The sequence below is a fragment of the Elgaria multicarinata genome, chromosome 21 (assembly GCF_023053635.1).
Source record: "Elgaria multicarinata webbii isolate HBS135686 ecotype San Diego chromosome 21, rElgMul1.1.pri, whole genome shotgun sequence".
NCBI classification, from domain to species: domain Eukaryota; kingdom Metazoa; phylum Chordata; class Lepidosauria; order Squamata; family Anguidae; genus Elgaria; species Elgaria multicarinata.
This window is the reverse complement of record NC_086191.1, coordinates 8,125,009-8,145,836: the sequence shown is the minus strand read 5'-3', so window position 1 is coordinate 8,145,836 and position 20,828 is coordinate 8,125,009. Positions and strand designations below refer to the sequence as shown.

At 43.1% G+C, this 20,828-nt stretch overlaps 3 protein-coding genes across 4 annotated transcripts in view; all 3 read left to right on the top strand.

The window, feature by feature from the left end:
* Positions 1 to 15,720, top strand: part of SLC27A3 (solute carrier family 27 member 3) — a 270,600-nt gene extending 254,880 nt beyond the window's left edge. The window contains exon 11 of the mRNA XM_063146252.1: positions 15,705 to 15,720. The gene's annotated coding sequence lies outside the window, so the exon portion shown is untranslated. The remainder of the gene's footprint in view (positions 1 to 15,704) is intronic.
* LOC134412201 (protein S100-A12-like) lies at positions 800 to 4,755 on the top strand. Its single transcript, XM_063146041.1, has 3 exons — positions 800 to 850; positions 2,933 to 3,094; positions 4,468 to 4,755. The coding sequence occupies exons 2-3, from the start codon at positions 2,951 to 2,953 to the stop codon at positions 4,630 to 4,632; spliced, it is 309 nt and encodes a 102-aa protein (XP_063002111.1). The 5' UTR covers positions 800 to 850; positions 2,933 to 2,950; the 3' UTR covers positions 4,633 to 4,755.
* A 2,717-nt stretch (positions 15,721 to 18,437) lies between the features above and the next one.
* Positions 18,438 to 20,081, top strand: LOC134412203 (protein S100-A12-like). Of its 2 annotated transcripts, none has more exons than XR_010026399.1 (2): positions 18,438 to 18,466; positions 19,867 to 19,940. XR_010026399.1 is itself a non-coding variant. In XM_063146044.1 (2 exons), exons 1-2 carry the CDS (start codon positions 18,683 to 18,685, stop codon positions 20,029 to 20,031), a joined length of 309 nt encoding a protein of 102 aa, XP_063002114.1. In that variant the 3' UTR covers positions 20,032 to 20,081. The 2 variants fall into 2 exon arrangements, 1 of the variants encoding a protein (XP_063002114.1); XM_063146044.1 differs by lacking the exon at positions 18,438 to 18,466 and adding an exon at positions 18,683 to 18,826 and having other exon boundaries at positions 19,867 to 20,081.
* The last annotated feature ends 747 nt before the right edge of the window (positions 20,082 to 20,828 follow it).

Genomic DNA, 20,828 nt, shown 5'->3' with positions numbered 1-20,828 from the left:
GAGTTCAATGGAACTTCCTCCTGAGTAGGTGGGTATATGATAGCAGCTGCAATTCTTCTAAGGAGCTCAAAACACTGAATGTTGTTTCTCTGTCCACCTTTTTAATTCTCACAACAACCTTGCAAGGGAGTTTTGGCTGAGAGGGAGTGACTGGCCCAAGGTTTCCTAGTGAACTTCATGTTGAGTGGGGAAAAGGCCTTCACCTGCTCAAGTATGAGCTCTTCTGCCATCATAGGTGTGGTAGGTGAACACGAGACGGGCCATTCTGGCACGCCCAGCATGGCCTGGGCGTGGTGAAGCATTTGTGAGCGGGGGCAGGATGGAGACGTGCCCTGCTGCTATTGGCTCTGAGCGGGTGGTGCCATCTATCGGGGAGGGGTATCATACAGGCCTATAAAGAGGCATTTACCCCTCCCAGCTTCCATTCTTGTTCGTGCTGCTCCCTCCCTGTATGCAGTGTGAGTTCTCTGGTTGCTATTCAGGGCCGAGAAGGAGTTTTTTTGCTCATGTTCTAAATTGTTCATGAGTTTTTTCGCCTACTCCACACTGTAAGACAGCCTGTGAGTATAAATAGGTTTATTTGGCATTGTTTTGTTAATTTGGTCACATTTTTTGGGCAAGCAGGAAGGAACGGGCATCCAGAGGGATTTTGTAATGGTGAGCATTCACAGGCACTGTTGTGGTGGCTGGTAATTCCTGAGGGCTCCCAGTGTTGAGCTCCGTGGCCAGGCGGGGAGATAAGGATTACCTCTGAGGCCAACCTTTCTCCCCAGCCTTGAGCCTTGAGGCCTGGCAGGCATCTCCAATACATCTTGGATCACTCTTGCTCTCTTGTGGATCTTCAATTGAGGTTTGTGTTCAAGACGTTTCTGTGTTTCTTGTGTTGTCTTGGGTTTAAGCCTTCATATTGGACACAGGAGGGAAGATCCTTTGTCATGGCACTTGGCTTGTGTAATAAATATTGATGAGGTGGGTATTGTCTGGTGCCTACGGCTGTTGGAATAACTCAAGAACTTCTGTGAAGGCCTTGCTGCAGAAATGAAAGAGGAGAGTCAAGGAGGCTCATCATTTGGGTGGCACATTCTGAGACCCACCAGTTGAAGACCAATAGTCAGCACCAGCTCTTCTCAACCTGGTGTCCTGCAGATATTTGGGGTTGCAACCAGAATGACAAATGGTCAGGAATGTAGAGAATTGTAGCCCAAACATCTGGAGGGCAGAAGGTTGGGGAAAACTGTTCTAGGAGAAAGCAGATGGCCGTTGATCAGCTGGGGGAAGAGGGTAGCTTTTTGTGCCTCCGTACTTAGAGGTAACCCTTTGTCAAGCTCATCATGTGCATTGTCCTGTCCTGAGAAGGGACCAATTGCATACCTAGATATGCCCAGAGGAAACAGTTAAATCCCCCTCAACTCTTCTTGGCAGAGGAATACAGTCAAGCAGTATTGGCCCATTCTTGTCCATCTCTTGATAAATGCTCATCTTGTCTTGTATCTCTGTGGCATCCTGCACCTGGGGGGAGAAGAAACTTAGACACATCTAGGGTGCTGCCTTCTACTGAGCTGTAGGGAGCATTCCTGGGTTGCAACCTGTGGGTCACTGCAGAAGTAACCTTATGAATGGTATGCAAAAGAGACGCAGGTCCCAAATTAATATTTGGGTTCATGGTGGGCCTCGGGACTGAAAAGATTGAAGATTACCTGTAGTGCATCCTTCCCCAATCAGGTGGATTCCAGATGTGTTGGATTACAGTTCCGATCATTCCCCAGACAACTGGGGATTTGGGAATTATACTCCAAAAGATCTGGACGACACCAGGTTGATGAAGTCTGCAGTCATGGGACGGAAACCCCTGGTTGGATTCCAAAGGTCTACACCAGCCTGGTGGCTTCAAGAAATTTTTGGCCTAGATACTACATCTCAGCAATTCCAAACCTGAGTGATCTCAGCAATTCCAAACCATCTTTTGATGTGAGGGCATTGTCTCAAGGGGATTTCTGTATTGAGAAGTTAGCACAATCACCACAACGCAGCGCAAGATGGAAATTAAGTGCTAGAGCACTAGCATTGAATAGAGAAGGTCCAATCACGGCATCGCCAGCTATATCAGTCTTTCCCAACTTGGTGCCCTCTGGGTCGTTCTGCTTACAATTCCCACCATTCCTGTGGCAACTGAAGTCCCAAACATTTGGAGGGCATTAGGTTGTGGAACAGGGCTGGCCTAAAGGCAGAAACTCTCCAGGATTCTGGCAGAGAGTTTTTTCTCAGCTCCACCCACAGAATCCAGGGATTGAACCTGGCACCTTCTGCACATAATCCATGCGCTCTGCCAGCACACAGGAATCTACCTTACACTGAGTAGGACTATTGGTCCAGCTAGCTCAGTATGGCCTACACTCTTTGGCAGTGGTGCTCTCCAGATTTTCAGAGAGGGAGACTTTCTGAGATGAAGCCATGGATGTCCTGCTTGCTCTACCACCGAAGTAGCTGCCCAGATGTGTGAACCATGGTACATTTCTCTTTTTGTAAATAGCTGGATTGCATGCAGACTGGGGTGTGGTCAGCTTGTGATTGGTAAGCAGTTGGTTGCATGCCTTTGGGTGGGAAGAGATGGTCCTTCTTTTAGAGAGCTGAAGGTGATATTGTACAGAGACTATTGTTTGTTGCTCATGCTACATAAGAACATAAGAGGAGCCATGCCGGATCAAACCAAAGATCCATCTAGTCCAGCATTTGGTTCATAAAGTCAGCCTAAATACTCCAGTTGCTGGGGAACTGGGTGGGAGGGTGCTGCGTTTTCAGCATTGTATCAGTGGAAGAACCAAAAACCCACTTCACGTTCTTCATGTGAGGCGAGGAGCCCATCTTTGTAGCATAGAATTCTCCTTCCCCCTCCCCTCTGCAACTGAACTGGATGCTGATTTGCTTCTTATAGGTGAGCAGCCAACTCAAGATGTCTCAAACCCAACTGGAAGGAGCCTTTGATACTATCATAAAGGTTTTCCAGAAATATTCTGTGCGTGTTGGGGATTTTGACACCCTCAGCAAAAAGGAGATGGCTGAGCTGATGAAAAACGAGCTTCCAAACTTCCTGAAGGTGAGAGCTGGGTTTAGAGCAGGCTGATCGTTCCAGAGAAAGGCTCTTTGGGTAGAGCATGGGAGAAAGAAATGGACGAATGGCAGTCATTTGGTTTACACTCAGAGGAGGAAACCTGGGCAGGATCTACACTACTGCTTTAAAATGATTTATAACACTAGTGACGATGGTTGGGGCCCAGGACACCTCCGTGCACAGTTTTCAAAATGTTTTCAAAGTGCCGTCTCCTGCTTGGCGTAGATTTGGCCCTGGCTTCCTGCAGATAACTTGGACAACAACTCCCATAATCCTCAGCCATTGACCAGGCTGACTTGGAATTATGGGAGTTATAGGCCCCAATATGACCTCAGAAATGGCCCTTGTTCCATTTAAATGTGAATTCTTTTAATTGGAGCTTGATCATTTTGGGGGCCTCATTGCTTGACTCCAAGCCTCATCACTTTGATGATGATGATGATAATAATAATAATAATAATAATAATAACAATAATAATAAATTTATTTATTTACTACCCGCCTCTCCCTCTGGATCAAGGCGGGGAACAACACCAAATAAAATATAACACATAAAATTAGTTAAAAGAGCATATAAAACCAATACAATATTAAAATAACAATCACAACATCTTAAAATTCTAAGGTTTAAAATTCATCTGGGTAGGCCTGCCGGAAGAGACTAGTCTTCACAGCTGTCTTAAATTCAGACAGAGCATTAAGCTGACGAATCTCCTCCTGCAGGCCCTTCCACAGTCTGGGGCAGCAGAAGAAAAGGTCCTCTGGGTAACATTTGCCAGCCTAGTTGTGGCTAGTTGGAGTAAACCCTTCCCAGAGGACCTGAGTGTGCAAGGCGGATTGTATGGGAGAAGGCGATCCCGCAGGTAACCTGGAGCCAAACCATGTAGGGCTTGAAAGCTGATAACCAACACTTTATACTTCGCCTGGAAACTAATTGGCAGCCAGTGGAGAGATTTTAAAGTTGGTGTAATTGTTCTCTGTGATGCAGGTGTTGTGGGGGGAAACCGGGGGTTAAAAAGAGTGGTCTTGGCATCTCAGCTTCCCTCTCTGCCTTGTACATAGATTCTGGGGCAAGATCCTTTTCTATTCCTTCTTGGAAATGGGTCTTCCTGTGGCTGCCATTTTGAGAATGGGCATGCACCTCCAGGAATAGCCATTTTTGTGAGAGCACCAACGACCACCTCTCAAAATTGCAATGTGCCCATTGGCCAAAAAAAAAATTAAAAATTGGGGAACCCTTGCCCCAAATCCTGCCTTTGACATGTCCTGGTATGGGGGTTGGAATTCTAATGTGGTGGGGACAGCATCATAATGCCTGTAGCCACCCTTTCTTTGCAATGTTTTTATTTCAGCAACAGGATAAAAAGAACCCAAAGGCCATTGATGAAATGTTCAACGATCTGGACAAGAACGAAAGTGGCCAGCTCAGCTTTGATGAATTCTTAGCCTTAGCCAGCAGGTTTTTAATTCCTCCCGATGAACCCATTGATGAAGAAGGCCATGAGGGACACGCCCACAACTAAGCCCCAAGAGTGAAGCCAGCTCGTTGTGCCAATCAACACAGCTTCATCAATGACCCCTCAACCCTGTTCTCTTCCATACCTGTGGGTCAGGCCAATTTGTCAAAATAAAACTTTCTTCCAAAGTTCCAAAGATGGATGTTTTCTTTTGGTTTCTTTCTTCAGAGGTGGGGGCCGGCGGGTGGAAGGCAAAGTTACAGTAGGCCTAGCAAAGGTATCATGGTAGATGGAGCCGAATGGATAGACTGTCCTACACCTCCCTTTACATGTACATATTAATTTATTTATTGCATTTATAGACAACCAATTTATTTATTTATTTATTACATTTACATCCTGCCTTTTTTCCTCCAAGGAACCCAAGGCGGAGTACATAATCCTCCTCCTCTCCATGCTATCCTCACAATGACAACCCTGTGAGGTGGGTTGGGCTGAGAGTCTGTGACTGGCCCAAAGTCACCCAGTGGGCTTCCATGGCCGAGTGGGGACTAGAACCCGAATCTCCTGATGGAGATGGAACAAGGGTCTGACCCAGGATAAGTAGGGTGACCCTATGGAAAGGAGGACAGGGCTCCTGTATCTTTGACAGTTGCACAGAAAAGGGAATTTCAGCAGGTGTCATTTGTATATATGGGGAATATGGTGAAATTCCGTCTTCATCACAACAGTTAAAGCTGCAGGAGGTATACTAGAGTGACCAGATTTAAAAGAGGGCAGGGCACCTGCAGCTTTAACTGTTGTGATGAAGAGGAAATTTCACCAGGTTCCCCATATATACAAATGACATCTGCTGAAATTCCCTTTTGAATACCACTGTTAAAGATTCAGGAGCCCTGTCCTCCTTTTCATAGGGTCACCCTAGGATAAGCCATCTGTCCTATGAGCTGGGAAGCTCACAAGCAGGACAAAAGGGCACGATCCGTCTCTCACTGTGGTTTCAGGCTTCAGAGACCTGCTGCCTGTGATCCTAGAGGTTCCAAAGCAGAACTTCTTGCTTGACCAATCAAACACCTAGCAGACGGAGGGAATTCTGGGGAAAGCAAGAGACAATGCAACGCCAATCCCGTCCCACCACGACACACAGCTTTAAATATTTCACAAGAGCTCACATGCGTTTCTGAAAGCGTTGGGCCCTACCTTTGCAGCACTTAATTGGTTCACTTAACAGCACTTTTCGATCATCCCAGAGTGCAGATCATGGAATAATGGGCTCAAGTGACAGGAAGCCAGATTCTGGCTGGACATCAGGAAAAACGTCCTGACTGTTCGAGCATTATGACAATGGAACCAGTTACCTAGGGAGGTTTTGGGCTCTCCCACACTAGAGGCCTTCAAGAGGCAGCTGGACAACCATGTGTCAAGCATGCTTTAAGGTGGATTCCTGCATTGAGCAGGGGATTGGACTCGATGGCCTTAGAGGCCACTTCCAGATGTTACCAATAAAAATTTCAGAATTAGAGATAAAAAGTTGGCAAAATATCATAAATAATTATTGTAATGGAGATAAGAAAGCAAGGGTGAATAAGAGTAAATGGTATTTAAGTGAAAAAAAGGGAGGATTGGGTCTCCCAAATATTAAACTATATTATGTAGCAAATAGGCTAAGACATATTGTGGAGGCAATTATAGGAACAGGAGAATTAGATTGGATAGAAGATAAAACTACAAGTAATATAGAGATCAATCTGGAAAATGTATTTTTTAGGGAAGGAAGAAAAAAATGGGTGGAAAGTATAGGTAACCCGCTCTTGAGGTTTCACTGGGAAATTTGGAGTAAATATAAAGGGGAGCTGCTTCCAAGCAGCTCCACTTTGTCACCGGTAATAATGTTAACAAATTTCCCGGAGGAATTAAAGAGTAGATTAGGTAAAGTTTTAATAGAAAAAAATAAAATGAAATTAAGGGAATGGTTAAGAGGAATGAATACAAGAGAGGATATGGAAAAGGTTTTAAAAGATAAAAAATTAACTTGGTTAAATTATTGGCAATTAGAACAGTGGACTAAAAAGTGGGTAAGAGAAAATGGAGATTGTAGAGAAATGACGAAGTTTGAGGAATTAATAGTTAAGAAAGAAAAGGATATGGGAAAAAGAATAGTGTCAAAAGGGTTAACGAGTGAAATATATAGAATATTGGTGGAGAAAGGGTTGATGGTAGGGGTGTGATCCGCTCCGATTAGGAGCGTAGAAGCAGTAGCGGATTGGCCTGCTCCGCCTTACCCAGGATTGCATTGAGGGAAAGAATCGGGGATAACTGGGGGGGGGGGGGGGGTTAAGCTATCATTCTGAAAATTCTTGTGCACAGAGAGTCGTGGATGGGGGTCATATATCATTTAGGACTGCAAAGTTTGTACTTCAGGCGCTGGAAGTGAGGAAGCTCTTGACTACCTCTTGGGATCAAATTATATCCTGTTGATACCATATGTTGGTTAAAATTGTTAACAGAAATATGACAACCTGGCTGTCTGCGATGTTAATGTTATTAATGATTGAATTACTCTTTCGGGTGCGGTGAGTTGGCAGTTGGATGTGCAATTATTCTGTTTGTATGCAAATGGCCTACCTGGCTAATATGCAATAAAGTATTTATTATTATTATTATGAGAAATATGTAACTAAATTAAGAATCAGAGAAATCAACCTATTTAATACTCCCCACTGCCTTGCAGTGGGGAGTATTAAAAATCAATGAATAATTCAGAACATGAATAAAAATAGTTCCTACTCAGTTCCCTGATGCCAGCAAGTTCACACTGTGTACAGGCAGGCAGGGATGGAGCCTTTCCTTTTCATCAAAGCCAGGTGAGGCAGTGACTGTTCTGAACCGGTGCCTGGGCACGGTAATGGACTGGATGAGGGCTAACAAACTGAGACTCAATCCAGACAAGACGGAGGTACTGTTAGCGGGTGGTTCATCTGTCAGGCGAGGTGATGTCTGCCCTGTCCTGGATGGGGTTGCACTCTCCCTAAAGGATCGGGTCCGTAGTTTGGGGGTGCTCTTCGATCCAGAACTGTCACTTGAGGCACAGGTGAACTCAGTGGCAAAGAGCACCTTTTATCAGCTTAGGTTGATATACCAACTACGCCCTTATCTGGACAGAGATAGCCTAGCTACAGTTATCCATGCTCTGATAACCTCTCGCTTGGATTACTGCAATGCGTTATATATGGGGCTGCCTTTGAAAATGGTCCGGAAGCTTCAGCTGGTACAAAATAGGGCAGCAAGGTTATTAACAGGGACTGGCCGGCGAGATCACATTATGCCAGTCCTTTTCCAGCTTCATTGGCTGCCAGTCCAGGTCCGGGCCCAATTCAAAGTGCTGGTATTGACATTTAAAGCCCTAAACGGTTTGGGGCCAGGTTATCTGAAGGAACGCCTCCTCCCATATGTACCTACCCGGACCTTAAGATCATCTACAGGGGCCCTTCTCCGTGAGCCCCTGCCAAAGGAAGTGAGGCAGGTGGCTACTAGGAGGAGGGCTTTCTCCGCTGTGGCACCCCGGTTGTGGAACGAGCTCCCCAGAGAGGTCCGCCTGGCGCCTACACTCTATACTAATGCCCAGAGCATGGGAAACAAACAGAATGAACTTGAACTCTTATTACATGAAGGCAAATACGACTTGATAGGTATAACTGAAACTTGGTGGGATGACTCCCATGACTGGAATATAGCAATTGAAGGATATAACTTGTTCAAAAAGAACAGAAGAAATAGAAAGGGAGGTGGAGTTGCACTATATGTTAAAAATACCTATCCCTGCACAGAAATACAGGCGGATGAGATTGGGAGCCCCGTCGAGAGCGTCTGGATTAAAATAAATGGGGCTAGGAATAAAAAGAATATGATAATCGGAGTCTACTACCGACCACCCAATCAAGAAGAAGACGAGGATGAAACTTTTGAGAAACAAATTGCCAGTGTTTCAAGGAAGTGTGATGTAGTAGTGATGGGGGACTTCAATTACCCTGATATCTGTTGGGAGACTATTACTGCCAAAAGCGGACCTTCCAAGAAATTCCTGACATGTATGGGTGATAACTTTCTCCTACAGAAAGTGGTGGAAAGAACTAGAGGATCAGCAATCCTTGACTTGTTATTGACCAATAGGGATGATTTAGTGGATAAAGTGACAGTTACGGGAACTCTGGGGGAAAGTGACCACGTCATACTTGAATTCTTGATTATGAAGGAGACAAAAGTCGAGCGTAGCCATACACGTACTCTGGATTTTAGGAAAGCTGATTTTAATAAACTCAGAACTATAATAAGTAAGGTCCCGTGGCAAGGGAGCCTAATGAGAAAAGGAGTGCAGGATGGGTGGGAGTATCTAAAAAATGAAATTTTAAAGGCACAGTTACAAACAATTCCAACAAGGAGAAAAGATAGAAGACAACAGAGGAAACCAATGTGGCTCCACAAAAAGCTTATTGATGAACTGAAAACAAAAAGGGATACATATAGGAAGTGGAAGGAAGGCCAGGCTACAAAACAAGAGTACAGACAAGTGGCGCAGAAGTGCCGAAATGGCGTCAGGAAGGCTAAAGCTGTGAATGAGCTGAGATTAGCGAGGGATGCTAAAAGCAATAAAAAGGCTTTCTTCAGATACGTGAGTAGTAAAAGACAGAGGAAAGAAATGGTGGTTCAACTGCTTAATGAGGATGGCAAATTGATAACAGACGACAAACAAAAGGCTGAAGTGCTCAATTCCTACTTTGCCTCGGTCTTCTCCCAAAAGCGGGTCTATGACCCCCCTGGAAAAAGTGAAGCAGAAGTTGAGGGGCAGGATTGCAGTTTGAGATTGATAAACAAATGGTCAAAGAACACCTAATTTCCTTGAATGAGTTCAAATCCCCAGGGCCCGATGAACTGCATCCAAGAGTAATGAAGGAGCTAGCGGAAGAACTCTCAGAACCTTTGTCTATTATCTTTGCAAAATCATGGAAGACGGGTGAGGTGCCGGACGACTGGAGGAGGGCTAACGTTGTCCCTATCTTCAAAAAGGGCCAAAAGGAGGAACCTGGGAACTACAGACCAGTCAGTCTGACATCCATCCCTGGGAAAATTCTGGAGCAGATTATAAAGAAGTCAATCTGTAAACACCTTGAAATCAATGCAGTGATTACTAGAAGCCAACATGGATTTGTCAGGAACAAATCCTGTCAGACTAATTTGATCTCATTTTTTGATAGGATAACCTCCCTTGTGGACTGTGGGAATGCTGTGGATGTCATATATCTTGACTTCAGCAAAGCTTTTGACAAAGTACCACATGACATTCTGATTAACAAACTAGCTAAAAGTGGGCTAGATGGAACAACTATTAGGTGGATTCACAGTTGGCTACAGAATCGGACTCAAAGAGTACTTATCAATGGAACCTTCTCAAACTGGGGAGAGGCAACGAGTGGGGTGCCGCAGGGCTCAGTCCTGGGCCCAGTGCTCTTCAACATTTTTATGAATGATTTGGATGAGGAGGTGCAGGGAACGCTGATCAAATTTGCAGATGACACCAAATTGGGTGGGATAGCTAATACCCTGGAAGACAGAAACAAACTTCAAAGTGATCTTGATAGGCTGGAGTGCAGGGCTGAAAACAACAGAATGAAATTTAATAGGGATAAATGCCAAGTTCTACATTTAGGGAATAGAAACCAAATGCACAGTTACAAGATGGGGGACACTTGGCTCAGCAATACTACATACGAGAAAGATCTTGGAATTGTTGTAGATCACAAGCTGAATATGAGCCAACAGTGCGATATGGCTGCAAGAAAGGCAAATGCTATTTTGGGCTGCATTAATAGAAGTATAGCTTCCAAATCACGTGAGGTACTGGTTTCTCTCTATTCGGCCCTGGTTAGGCTTCATCTAGAGTATTGCGTCCAGTTCTGGGCTCCACAATTCAAGAAGGACGCAGACAAGCTGGAGCGTGTTCAGAAGAGGGCAACCAGGATGATCAGAGGTCTAGAAACAAAGCCCTATGAAGAGAGACTGAAAGAACTGGGCATGTTTAGCCTGGAGAAGAGAAGATTGAGGGGAGACATGAGAGCACTCTTCAAATACTTAAAAGGTTGTCACACAGAGGAGGGCCAGGATCTCTTCTCGATCCTCCCAGAGTGCAGGACACGGAATAACGGGCTCAAGTTAAAGGAAGCCAGATTCCGGCTGGACATCAGGAAAAACTTCCTGACTGTTAGAGCAGTGCGACGGTGGAATCAGCTACCTAGGGAGGTTGTGGGCTCTCCCACACTAGAGGCATTCAAGAGGCAGCTGGACAACCATCTGTCAGGGATACTCTAGGGTGGATTCCTGCATTGAGCAGGGGGTTGGACTCGATGGCCTTGTAGGCCCCTTCCAACTCTGCTGTTCTATGATTCTATGATACACTGTACTGCTTTCGTCGCCAGCTGAAGACCTTTTTATTCACTCAGTATTTTAACACTTAATTTTAACTTAAATTTAAATTTTACTGTTTTAACTCTGTATTTTAATCTTACATCAACTTTGCTGTGTGGTTTTATCCTGGTTGTGCTTTTTATACTGCATTTCGTAATTGTGTTTTAACCTGTTGGGTGTTTTATTGTGGTTTTAATTTTTGTGAACCGCCCAGAGAGCTTCGGCTATTGGGCGGTATAAAAATGTAATAAATAAATAAATAAATAAATAAATAAACAGAGAGGAGGCTGGGAGGGGTGAGCTCTCCATACAGAAAGGTCTCCTTGTGCCCAGCAACTCCCCTTTGTCACCGGTAATAATGTTAACAAATTTCCCGGAGGAATTAAAGAGTAGATTAGGTAAAGTTTTGATAGAAAAAAATAAAAAAATAAAATGAAATTAAGGGAATGGTTAAGAGGAATGAATGGTTAAGGGGAATGAATACAAGAAAGGATATGGAAGAGGTTTTAAAAGATAAAAAATTAACTTGGTTAAATTATTGGCAATTAGAACAGTGGACTAAAAAGTGGGTAAGAGAAAATGGAGATTGTAGAGAAATAATGAAGCTGGGAGGGGTGAGCTCTCCATACAGAAAGGCCTCCCTGTGCCCAGGCTGTGCTGGGTGTGGCAGAATTGCATCAGGCAGGGATGGATGGAAGCAAGTCTGTGGAGAGACGGAGAGAATATAAGTGACACGACCGTCAGGGCTCTCTTCAACACATCTCAGATCGTTCTCGCTCTCTTTTGGATCTCAACTGAGGTACGTGTACAAAATGTTTCGGTGCCTTCTTGTGTTGTCCTCATATTGGAAAAAGGATGGAAGATCCTCTGTCATGGCACTAGGCTCGTGTGATAAATGTTGATGTGTTGGATAACATTCCTAACATTCTGTCTGTTAGGAAATTTTGCGACAACAATGTGGAAAGTAATGGGTAGGAGACTGTACTACTCAAATCTACTTTTTTTGGGGAGGGGGAACAATGCCATGGGTGAGGAATGACAGATCTATTGATCATGCACCTCTCATCCATAAACACACAAAGAAGATGATGTAGAAAGACAAGCTGAACCCAACCTAGCAGACATTCCATGTCAAAAATAAACCTGAAGAAAAAATTGAGGGTGGAGAGTCCTTGAAGGACCAACATTAGGTGAGGTACAGAAAGACCAATGGGTTATAAAAGATGGGACATTCATAGCTCTTGCATCCTCTCTACCTTTCTGACCAAGAAAGGTTGGTTCTGACCAAGGTCAGTTTTCTGGTGGCACAATTAATTTTTTCCTGAGTTCCTTCCAACTTACTTTCCATTCATGCTTTCTTAAAAACATCATTCTCACTAGATTGGATGGTAGGAAGCTTATTTCTCCACTCTCTCTTTTTATGGTTTTATTGCATCGACAGTAAAGTCCTCTGCATTTGGACAGATGGATAATTCTGGCTATTTAAGCATTGTCTCAGTTTCTCAATTTTCCAATCTCAAATTCTGTTAAGAACGTAAGAAATGCCCTGCTGGATCAGTCCGATGGTCCATCTAGTCCAGCGTTCTGTTCACATAGAGGCCAACCAGCTGTTGACCAGGGACCAACAAAGAAGAACATGGCACAACGGTGCCCTCTTACCCATGTTCCCCAGGATTTTCTACTTAGTGTGCGGTTCCGGTTCCGGTTGGGCGAGGCAGCACACACGCAGTCTGTTAGCTCGCCTAATTTTACTCTTTTTATCTTAATTCATTTATTTATTCTTTTACCCTATTGTTTGAAGTTCGATTTTATCTTGGCATTATTATTAGTGCTTTTTACATGAGGAAAGCTAGCCTCTAGAATTTGTTTAATTGCTCAGCTCGGAGTTGTCAGACTCCTCTGCATTCCTCTCCCCCACTGTTGGGAAACATTCTACAAACAGTGCTTGATCTGATGGTGTTATCTATTGAAGCTGCTGACTGTGAAGACACACGGCGGTAAGGAGAAGCTGCAGCCCTGATACAGCAGGAAGAGCGGGCAGAGCTAATTTAAATTAGGAGCATAATGGAATTGCCTTTCTCTAATGACGGGGAAATTCTGGACATAACATTATCTCCGCCGGTTTTACAGCAGATACAGAGGACCACACCGTTGTCTATAACTCCTATGACTGAATTTAAAAGGAACAATTGGTGCCCAGGGCTACTGGAGGAACGTCTTCCTTTAGAAATGAATATTAGTGCTCTGTCATCTCTATCACTTCCTATGGATGCCAGCAGAAATTGTAATTGTGGAGACAATATGCTCAGAAGATATGGAAAAGCCAGTATAGGAACAAAACAAACAAAGATAACTGATTTTACTAAGAAGCCAAAAATTCTCTCCCTTAAGTCGAAGTACAAGCAGGAGGTTTCTATAGAGATGCAACCAAACTTCCTTATTGACCTATCAGATACATTATTGAGTGAGGAACAGATTTTGGACAGTAGCCAACTAAATAGTTCCTTGAATGTGGATTTTGGCAAATTAAGAAAGGAGGATTTTTTGCCATCTCCTGCTATCCCATTTGAGATATCTGAAGGGATTAATATAAGTAAAGGGTTTTGGAAGACTCAGAACAAACACCAACCCAGGGACACAAATACCATTAAGAGTTCACAGCCTGAAATGTATCCCTTCCCTGATATAGCTGTGCCTACAATGGATGAGACCAAACTCTCACCCTCTGATGTTCTATTGGAAATTAGGGATTTAGTGAAGGAAATAAAAGAATTATTGACTGTAATGATGGGACTACTGAAGGAGAGAGACCATCTTCAACAAGTGGAACGACAGATCCAAAGAACGAAAGAAAATCCCTTATTTTGCTCAGATAAAGACGATTATTATAATTTATCACCTAATATAGCTAAAAGAATTGCTAGTTTATTACATGAGGAATTATTGCTATGTCTAGGACAAAACACCTGGGATCCTTTAAAATTAATTTCAACCAATCAAGATAAACAAGATTTGGCCAGTGACCAGTACCCTCCCATTGATGAAGTTGAAGCCAAATCACCTCAAGAGACTGTCAGAGTAGATAAGGCAAAATCCAAAGTTAGCAAAAAAGGCAAAGCGTATAATAAGAAACCTAATCCTATTAATATCACATTGAATAAACAAACTAATAATAGTAAAACTGGGAATAAGGGTGGCACAAATAAAATGGGGAAAAAAGGAAGCAGCTTGAATTTTAAGCCCCTTTTTAAGTTGCTAGATATAGAGGATGCTAATAAAAGAGAAAAAGGTGACCAAAATAAACCAAAATCAAGAGAAGGAATAACTAGGGATTTGATATTAGAGAAAGATAAATCATATAGCAAAACAGTGATAGGGATGACACAAGTGACTGCCCCTTCAAATGTAACAAGTAAGCCAAACTTAGACGGACCAGACTTCAACAGACAGGAGTTATACTCTGCAGCACAAGGAACAGGTTCCCCGGAAGGCAGAATACCTGTTGTATCCAATATTAAATTTGACTCAGACAGCATGAGAAATGATCAAGGTAATCAAATTCCAGTGTTGATTAGAGATAGAAACAGGTCACATACGTTTAATGGGAGGAAGCGAAGAGGGTATAGAAATGGGGTGGACACTGTGAACGAGAGACAAAAGAGGAGGCTGGCCCTTACAAGTGCATGGTTTAATGGTGACCCCACCCAGGCATATGCTAAGGAAGCTAATTATGATCAGTGGGGTGAATCTTGGTGTGGTAGATCAGTTAGGCAAAATAAATACTGACTTGGGACCAAGGAATATTCCCAAACTTATTTAGAAGTGGCTATTATGAAAGATGACAGGGCTGATAATTTTACAACTGGATCTGTCAATGTTATCCAGTTACTACCTTGGAACATAGCTGGCTGGTCTACCAAAGTCAGAGATTTGACATTTGTAGAGTATGTTACTAAATTTGATATACTCCTATTCCAAGAGACATGGTCCCAGGAGGAGTTGTCTTTGGATGGTTTTAGATCCTTTATTCTTAAATCAACCCCGAGTGAAAGAGGCGGTCGTTACAAAGGTGGACTGGGTATCTTTGTTTCAACCAAGTTATACGCCTCTATTACTAATGTAAAGCCTCTTTCTCAATTTGCCACTGCTTTGATAATTAAATTTGGTTTAAATGTTCTTCTGATTATCAATGTCTACCTACCCCCTTATCGATCACAATCACAAATTAGAATGATGTGGCATAAATTGGAGAATTATATTAATAGTTTGCTACTGCTTTATCCTGAAGCCTCGATTATTGTTGCTGGTGATTTTAATGCCAGGACAGGTGAAAATGATGAAGCTCTTTTTTCACGTTTTCATATGATGCCCCCTGAACCTGATCCTGGTCACCTATTTTTAAACAGATACTCCAAGGATCATGGCTGTAATTATGCTGGCTTTTGCCTTTTGAACATGATTAATAATTTAGATCTGATCCTTGTTAATGGGAATACGGAGGGCGACAGACTACTTAAGACTGAGCCCTATTTACACCTTGGCTCCTCTATCAGAACAGCTGATTCCATTGAAACCATTCTAAAGACTTATGAGGAGTTAATTCACTCCTTACAGATTTCTCTGACATATAAACATGTAAGGAGAAATCCAACCTTTGCTTCGAAATCTTGGTTCGACAGGGAATGCAGAGAGGCGAAAAATAGTCTAGTGGCTAAATATAGATCATACAGAGATCAGAATTTGACAAGGATCCCTGATGAATGGTTTGGGATGAAAAGGAAATATAAAGCTCTAATTAAAAAGAAAAAGTACCAGGCACAGAAAGATATGTGGCAGAGTTTAATAATGGCATCTAAAAAGAATGATTCAGTTGCTTTCTGGAGAATAATTGCCGGCGGCATGCATAGCAACACAGTCAAACTTGACTCTTGTATTCTTCCCACTGTATGGGAGTCACATTTCATGAGTATCTATGCAGCGAATAATGGGAATCTCTAGGGACCTCAGGGGAGTCTAGAAGGTACGGTGGATTGGGCACACGTATCTATCTCTGAAATTACCAATTTGGTACATCAACTAAAATTAGGTAAAGCGCCAGGTCCTGGTAATATTCCTGCAGAACTATTAAAGGCCAACCTTGACTGGTGGGCACCTGTTTTAGCTTCCTTATTCACATGGATAGATCATACAGCATGTATCCCAGATGATTGGGGATTAGCTATTATCATCCCAGTTTATAAAAAAGGGAATAGATCTGACCCAGCCAATTACAGACCTATTAGTTTGCTGAGTATTATTAGCAAACTATATGCTCGCCATCTGCTTGATAAATTAGAGGATTGGCTATATGCAGAAAATATTATTGAAGAAGAACAAGCAGGATTTAGAACAGGGAGATCAACAACAGATCAAGGTTTTGTTCTTCAACATTTAGTTGATAAATATGCCTCTCCTAAAGCTGGTGCCCTTTTCTCTGTATTTATCGACTTTAAGTCAGCATTTGACTCTATTCCTAGAGATAAATTATAGGCCAAATTTGAGAACACCAATATTGACAGAAGATTATTGCTGCTTATGCGGCGTCTGCGTGAAAACACCAGGCTTCGAGTAAATTGTAACAAGGAAGGGGTTTTGTCAAGACCTGTCCCAACATCTAATGGAGTTAAACAGGGGTGTATTTTGGCCCCAACCTTGTTTAATTTTTATATTAACTCAATAGTGAAGAGACTATCAAACCCCGACTTCCATCCACCTAAGCTGAACAATCGCTTTTTATCAATTCTTTTATATGCTGATGACGCTGTGCTGTTATCTCTAACCAGTATTGGGTTAAGACGCTTAATGAGGGCTTTGCATTTATATTGTAATGAAGAGCTACTAACAATTAATTATTCAAAGACCAAGGTGGTGGTCTTTGGCAGGAGGAAAATAAAACATAAATGGATGATTAATGAAAATCCTATTGAGCAGGTTGCTAGCTATAAATATTTGGGAATGATGTTCCATGCGTCAGGATCATGGCTCACTCATATAAATCATGTGGTGACAAATGCACGAAGGAGCACTGCAGCACTGATAAGATTTTTTTATACTAAAGGCGGGCAACATATCCCTTCCGCGATCCAAGTGTTTGTGGCTAAAACTATTGCCCAAATGCTATATGGATCTCAGCTGTACACCTATTATAACCTCCGCCCTTTAGAAATCATTCAGACCAAGTTTCTAAGAACTATATTTTCAATACCTCATTGTGTGTCCAATGCTGCTTTGAGGCTAGAGGCTGGTCTAATTCCCATTGAAGCCCGTACTAAATTGCATATGATAAATTATTGGTTGAAACTTACATTCTTACCAGTTGGGTTGGCGCCTTTGATATTGTTGGACTCCTTTCAATCGAAATGGAAAAAGTATTTGGGTAAGGAGTTATCTCTATTGGGATTTTCTCCCAATGCTTTAATAGCTTTAGGCTATTCAAATGCCAAAGCAGCTGTCAAACAGAGAATCTGGGATATTGTACTGCAAGAGCATGTCAGCTCATTGTCTTATGCCAGTCCCTTAAGAAATAAGACATTTGAGTCAAGTGAGCAATGACAAATCTTGATAAAATAGTTAAGAGCAGAGACACCACACTGACAACAAAGGTCCGCATAGTTACAGCAATGGTATTCCCCGTAGTAAGCTATGGCCGCGAGAGCTGGAACATAAGGAAAGCTGAGTGAAGGAAGATAGATGCTTTTGAACTGTGGTGTTGGAGGAAAATGCTGAGAGTGCCTTGGATTGCAAGAAGATCAAACCAGTCCATACTCCAGGAAATAACGCCAGACTGCTCACTTGAGGGAAGGGTATTAAAGGCAAAACTGAAGTACTTTGGCCACATCATGAGAAGACAGGATATCCTGGAGAAGAGGCTGATGCTAGGGAAAGTGGAAGGCAAAAGGAAGAGGGGCCGACCACGGGCAAGATGGATGGATGATATTCTGGAGGTGACAGACTTGACCTTGGGGGAGCCAGGGGTGGCGATGGCCGACAGAAAGCTCTGGCGTGGGCTGGTCCATGAAGTCACGAACAGTTGGAAAAGACTGAATGAATAAACAACAAAACATAGGGGAGATGCTCCAGCCCCTTGATCATTTGAGTTCCCCTTTTCTCCACTTTCCCCAGCAAGATAATATCTTTTTTTTTTAGGTACGGTGACCAGAGCTGGACACAGTATTCTAAGTGTGGTCGCACCATAGATTTGTATAAAGGCAGGATGGGACTGGCAACTTCCTTTTTCACCAGTTTAATCATTTTAGAACAGTATCCTCTTTTGAAAACTCCTGGGCAGTTTTCCACTTAAATTGTTTCCACTATTGTTTGTTGATCATGCTACAGAAGAACATAAGAGGAGCCATGCTGGATCAAACCAAAGGTCCATCTAGTCCAGCATTTGGTTCATAAAGTCAGCCTAAATACTCCAGTTGCTGGGGAACTGGGTGGGAGGGTGCTGTTGCCCTGCGTTTTCAGCATTGTATCAGTGGAAGAACCAAAGACCCACTTCACGTTCTTCATGAGAGGCGAGGAGCCCATCTTTGTAGCATAGAATTCCCCTTCCGCCTCCCCTCTGCAACTGAACTGGATGCTGATTTGCTTCTTATAGGTCAGCAGCCAACTCAAGATGTCTCAAACCCAACTGGAAGCAGCCCTTGAGACTATCATAAACGTTTTCCACCAATATTCTGTGCGTGATGGGCATTTTGACACCCTCAGCGAAAAGGAGATGGCTGAGCTGATGAAAAAGGAGCTTCCAAACTTCCTGAAGGTGAGAGCTGGGTGTAGAGCAGGCTGATCGTTCCCGAGGAAGGCTCTTTGGGTAGAGCATGGGAGAAAAAATGGACGAATGGCAGCCATTTGGTTTACACTCAGAGGAGGAATCCTGGGCAGGATCTACACTACTGCCTTAAAATGATTTATAACAGTAGTGACGATGGTTGGGGCCCAGGACACACTTCAAAATGTTTTCAAAGTGCCGTCTCCTGCTTGGCGTAGATCTGGCCCTGGCTTCCTGCAGATAACTTGGACAACAACTCCCATAATCCTCAGCCATTGACCATGCTGACTTGGAATTATGGGAGTTATAGGCCCCAATACGACCTCAGAAATGGCCCTTGTTCCATTTAAATGTGAATTGTTTTAATTGGAGCTTGATCATTTTGGGGGCCTCATTGCTTGACTCCAAGCCTCATCACTTTGATGATGATGATGATGATAATAACAATAATAGTAAATTTATGTATTTACTACCTGCCCCTCCCTCTGGCTCAAGGCGGGGAACAATGCCAAATAAAATATAATACATAAAATTAGTTAAAAGAGCATATAAAACCAATACAATATTAAAATAACAATCACAACATCTTAAAATTCTAAGGTTTAAAATTCATCTGGGTAGGCCTGCCGGAAGAGACTAGTCTTCACAGCTGTCTTAAATTCAGACAGAGCATTAAGCTGACGAATCTCCTCCTGCAGGCCCTTCCACAGTCTGGGGCAGCAGAAGAAAAGGTCCTCTGGGTAACATTTGCCAGCCTAGTTGTGGCTAGTTGGAGTAAACCCTTCCCAGAGGACCTGAGTGTGCAAGGCGGATTGTATGGGAGAAGGCGATCCCGCAGGTAACCTAGACCCAAACCATGTAGGCCTTGAAAGCTGATAACCAACACTTTATACTTCACCCGGAAACTAATTGGCAGCCAGTGAAGAGATTTTAAAGTTGGTGTAATTGTTCTCTGTGATGCAGGTGTTGTGGGGGGAAACCGGGGGTTAAAAAGAGTGGTCTTGGCATCTCAGTTTTTATTTCAACAACAGGATAAAAACAACCCAAAGGCCATTGATGAAATGTTCAATGATCTGGACAAGAACAAAAATGGCGAGGTCAGCTTTGAAGAATACCTAACCTTACTCAGCAGGGTGCTAATTACTTCCAATGAACCCAATGATGAAGAAGGCCATGAGGGACACTTCCACAACTAAGCCCCAAGAGTGAAGCCAGCTCGTTGTGCCAATCAACATACCTTCATCAATGACCCAGGACACACTCCGTGCACAGTTTTCAAAATGTTTTCAAAGTGCCGTCTCCTGCTTGGCGTAGATCTGGCCCTGGCTTCCTGCAGATAACTTGGACAACAACTCCCATAATCCTCAGCCATTGACCAGGCTGACTTGGAATTATGGGAGTTATAGGCCCCAATATGACCTCAGAAATGGCCCTTGTTCCATTTAAATGTGAATTGTTTTAATTGGAGCTTGATCATTTTGGGGGCCTCATTGCTTGACTCCAAGCCTCATCACTTTGATGATGATGATGATAATAATAATAATAATAATAATAATAATAATAATAACAATAATAAATTAGTTAAAAGAGCATATAAAACCAATACAATATTAAAATAACAATCACAACATCTTAAAAATCTAAGGTTTAAAATTCATCTGGGTAGGCCTGCCGGAAGAGACTAGTCTTCACAGCGGTCTTAAATTCAGACAGAGCATTAAGCTGACGAATCTCCTCCTGCAGGCCCTTCCACAGTCTGGGGCAGCAGAAGAAAAGGTCCTCTGGGTAACATTTGCCAGCCTAGTTGTGGCTAGTTGGAGTAAACCCTTCCCAGAGGACTTGAGTGTGCAAGGCGGATTGTATGGGAGAAGGCGATCCCGCAGGTAACCTAGACCCAAACCATGTAGGGCTTGAAAGGTGATAACCAACACTTTATACTTCGCCCGGAAACTAATTGGCAGCCAGTGAAGAGATTTTAAGCTTGGTGTAATTG

What these genes read in the sequence shown, in the direction of transcription:
- LOC134412201 (XM_063146041.1), top strand. Translation starts at nt 2,951, where the DNA reads ATGTCTCAAACCCAACTGGAAGGAGCCTTTGATACTATCATAAAGGTT. An exon ending in AGCTTCCAAACTTCCTGAAG is followed by an intron (nt 3,095 to 4,467) that starts GTGAGAGCTGGG and finishes TTTCAGCAACAG; the next exon opens with GATAAAAAGAACCCAAAGGC.
- LOC134412203 (XM_063146044.1), top strand. Translation starts at nt 18,683, where the DNA reads ATGTCTCAAACCCAACTGGAAGCAGCCCTTGAGACTATCATAAACGTT. An exon ending in AGCTTCCAAACTTCCTGAAG is followed by an intron (nt 18,827 to 19,866) that starts GTGAGAGCTGGG and finishes TTTCAACAACAG; the next exon opens with GATAAAAACAACCCAAAGGC.